Genomic DNA, 4,042 nt, shown 5'->3' on the forward strand with positions numbered 1-4,042 from the left:
GTGTTTCTCTGCTATTCATAAAGTTTTCAGTGACTAAATATTCGGAAGTAGTAAAAATACCCTGGGCAACATTTGGTTGCTATGTAACTAGACCCTTGCTTACAATGGCAATTACTGAACCTTTTGAACCAGTACAAAAACCTGCTTTGAAAAGGTGACATTTAAACAGAGAGCTGAACACAAAGAGGTAGGTAGGTGGAGATTCTTAAGAATCTGTGGAGCAAGAGTATTCTACATAAACTTCTGGAAAGATGACAGACTAGGCAGATGCATGACATGGACCCTCTACAACAAAGAACATGAGAGACCAAATGAAACAGACAACAGATGAAGATCTTGGAACCCTGAACCTCAGAAGAAAAGTTAGAAAAGTGGATGGAGTGCTTCCTTGGAGGAGAGACTGAGCAAGGACAGCGAGAGAGGGAGACTGGCTGGTGAACAGCTGGCCAGCTGGCCAGCTAGTGAGCAACTTTGACCGCAGAGGGAGGCCTGGCAGAGCAGATCTGTGCAGATGACGTGAAAGATGTGATTTTTTTCTTTTTTCCACGCTCCCCTGGTGACCCGAGGTGTGGCCAGCTCCCATCCTCATCCTCATCCAATCCCAGAGCAGACCCTGCTCTCTAGGAGTTTGGAGTCACATGGTTGGAAGCCACACCAGTGTGAAGTGGGGCTGACAGTGCTGGTCCGGTGGGCTCAGGTCCAGACCTATAAAACCTGCCGAACCACCAGAGCAGCATTTAACCAGTCACCTCTGCCCAGCTACCCTGTGGTCCTAACAGATACTGCAGCCAATTCCATCCAGGGCCCCCACAAACTACTCCCGGATTGAGTGCCTTGAACATAGTTGGTTCCGATTCACAGTGACCCTATGTACAAAAGTACAAAACATGAATCAAAGGGATATCGTACTGCATGGTTTTAAATTAGGTAAGGTGTGTGCCAGAATTGTATCTTTTCACTGTGCTATTCAATCTGTATGCTGAGCAAATAATCCAAGGAGCTGAATTATATTAAGGAGAACAAACACAGCATGGAGTCTGAGGAAGGCTCATGAGCAATCTGTGATATGTGGATGATAAAAAACCTTGTTTCCTGAAAGTGAAGAGGATTTGAAACACTACTGAAGATCAAAGACTGCAGCCTCAACATAAAGAAAACATAAATCCTCTACCTCTCTAGCATACCTCTCCCCTGCTTAAAAATCCTTCCATGGCTCCCCAGTACTCTGGAGACAATAACTCTTCTAATTTGGCCCTAAATTATCCGGCCCCTGCTGACTTCTTTACTCTCTCAACTTTCCCCACCGGATTCTGTACCTCATAACTGTTGTTGCTATAATATCACCAGAAGATTCTGACTCATAGTGACCCCATAGGGTTCTCTTGTTGTTATGTGCGTTGGAGTTGATTCTGACCCATAGCGACCCTGTACAGGGTGTCCGAGATTGTAAATCTTTACGGGAGCAGAAAGCCTCATCTTTCTCCTGCGGAGCAGCTGGTAGTTTCAAACCGCTGACCTTTCAGTTTGCAGCCCGATTAGTAACCACTACACTACCAGAGACTCTCTAGGCTCTAATTATTATGGGAGCAGATCACCACGTCTTTCTCCTGCTGGTTGGGTTTGAACCCATGAGCAGCTGAATGCGTAACCACTACCACTACATCACCAAGGTTTCTTTATTCTGTACCTAGCCAGTTTGGCCAGGTGGCAGCATCGATGGACTCAAGTGTGGCAACAGTAGTGAGGTTGGCCCAGGATCGGACATTGTTTCATTCTGCTGTGCACAGGGTCGCTATGAGTCAGTGCTGACTCGATGGCATCTAACCACAACAAGCCAGTTTAAATGTCTTAATTTCCCTGAAATGCTGCTGCTTTTTTTTTTTTTTTTGCTGTTGTAAAAATACATACAACACAAGATTTGTCAATTCAACATTTTCACATGCACAATGTAGTGAAATCAATTGTATTAATCATGTTGCGCAACCATCACCGATATCCGTTGCCAAAATTCAACACTATAAACAAACTCAGTACTTCTAAACAGATCACTTCCCCCTTTCCTTCTTCCTCCTACCACTGTTGTTAAGTACTGTCAAGTCAGTGTTAACTCATAGTGACCCTGGATAGGATTTCTGAGAAGCAGCTGGTTAGCAGTCTAGTGCTTAACCTATGGCACCACACCAGGACTCTGCTCCTGCATCTTAAGTGCTATCCAGTCATTTCTGACTCATAGAGACCCTGTGCAGGATTTCTGAGGAGTGGCTGGTGGGTTTAAACTGCCAATCTGACAGTTCAAATGGACCTTGTGGTCTAGTGCTTATTCTATAGCGCCACACCAGGACTCCTGCCTCTAGTAACCACTAATAAACTTTGGCCTCTCTACCAAAATGCTTCATTGTATCTTACCTCTAAACTTTTGCAAGCTCTGTTTCCTCTGCCCTGTGCACTTCCCAGTCTTCACTGGCCGCATCCATTCCCCTTGCCTGCCTCACTAACTGCTTCAGGTTGTAAGTCAGATGTCTTTTCCTCCAAAGAAGTTCTCTCTTACTTGCCTCTCATCTCTTGGCTGGGTCAGACACCCCCACTCCACCAGCTCCCACAGCCCTGCTCAGTCTGACTCTTCCTATCTGGTGGCACATCTGCCCGACTCTGTCCTGTGAGCCCTATGAAAGCAGGGCCAGGGTTGTTCTTAGCAGTACTGTTTCCCCAGCATCACCCAACACAGACCTCTCCTCTCACCTGACTGAGGCCCAGGTGTTTGCTGACATTCTCCGACAGGTAGGCCATGTCTCCCTCAGCCGTGAGCACCATGACGAAGCCCTCCAGGGCCTTCAGGTAGCAGGCATCCAGCGCTTCGCCCCCTGCTCCCACCTGGTTCCACTCCCCTGGTGCCAGGGGCAGGCAGGTGTGGGGGATTGTTTTAGTCAGCCCTGGGGGGTACACACTGGCTCACCTCCCTCAGCACGAATTACAGATGTCCCAGGCTGGGACACATCTCAGTGGCCTGGAGTTCCAAGGAAGTAGTAGGTAGGGCCACCAAGAAATGAAATTCTAAGAGAGCAGAGCTTCCCAGGGAGATAAAATTCTAAGGAGGTGGCGTCTCCCAAGAGAACAGAATTCCAAAGTGGGGGTGGGGGTGGGAGATCCTGGGAAGACAGAATTCCAAGAGAATGGAACGAATCCCCAGGGGTCAAAATTCTAAGGTGTTCAGGCCTCTTAGAGGTTCAGAATTCTTGAAGGGATGGGTCTTCCTCGCTCCAAGAAAACCCCTAAGACAGGCGCCCTCAAAACAGCACTTTGAGTTGATTCCAAATCCTGGCAAGCCCATGTGCTGCAGTTTAGAACTGCACTCACTCCTTAGGGTTTCAGGTTGTGACCTGTCCAAAGCAGATTGCCAGGTCTTTCTTCCAAGATTCGTCTGGATGAGTTTGCCAATGTTTTGGTTAGTTGAGTGCGTCACTGTTTGTGCCACCCAGAGACTAAGGGTTTCTCCAGGGGTTCAGATTTTCAAGAAGCAAGAACTCCTAGGGGACACAAATTCTAACGGGTCGGATTCCTGATCCTGTGCCATCCTCAGGTTTGAGTCCATTGTTGTAAGTATTGTCAACTGTTACAAGGCCAGAGGCACTCAGAATAGTAAAACTCCATGGGGCAGGAAATCCTAATGGGGCCAATTAGACTGTTGTTGTTGTAAAGTGCTGTTGAGTCAGTTCTGACTCATACCGACCCTGTATAGGGTTTTTGAGGAGCAGCTGGTGAGCCTGAACCACCAACCTTGCAGTTCAAATGGCTTTGCAGTCTGGTGCATTACCCACAATGCCACACCAGGACTCCAATTTGACTTCGTTGTTGTTGTAAGTGCCATCGAGTCGATTCTGACCCATAGCGACCCTGTATAGGGTGAGCTTGAACCACTGACCTTGCAGTTTTAAACGACTTTGCAGTCTGACGCATTAGCCCACAGCACCACACCAGGACTCCCGTACTTGCCCCCAAATAAAATCTTTTCAGGCTGCTGGGATACCAAAGTGTGTGTTGGGGG

General features: G+C 47.6%; 1 protein-coding gene across 1 annotated transcript in view; it reads right to left on the bottom strand.

Annotated features, from left to right (window-relative positions):
* Window positions 1-4,042, bottom strand: part of HIF3A (hypoxia inducible factor 3, alpha subunit) — a 59,967-nt gene that overhangs the window by 37,796 nt on the left and 18,129 nt on the right. Inside the window, exon 3 of the mRNA XM_006868442.1 lies at window positions 2,740-2,885. Within this exon, the coding sequence (XP_006868504.1) occupies window positions 2,740-2,885 (146 nt within the window). The remainder of the gene's footprint in view (window positions 1-2,739; window positions 2,886-4,042) is intronic.

This window comes from Chrysochloris asiatica, unplaced genomic scaffold (assembly GCF_000296735.1).
Source record: "Chrysochloris asiatica unplaced genomic scaffold, ChrAsi1.0 scaffold00116, whole genome shotgun sequence".
Lineage (NCBI taxonomy): Eukaryota > Metazoa > Chordata > Mammalia > Afrosoricida > Chrysochloridae > Chrysochloris > Chrysochloris asiatica.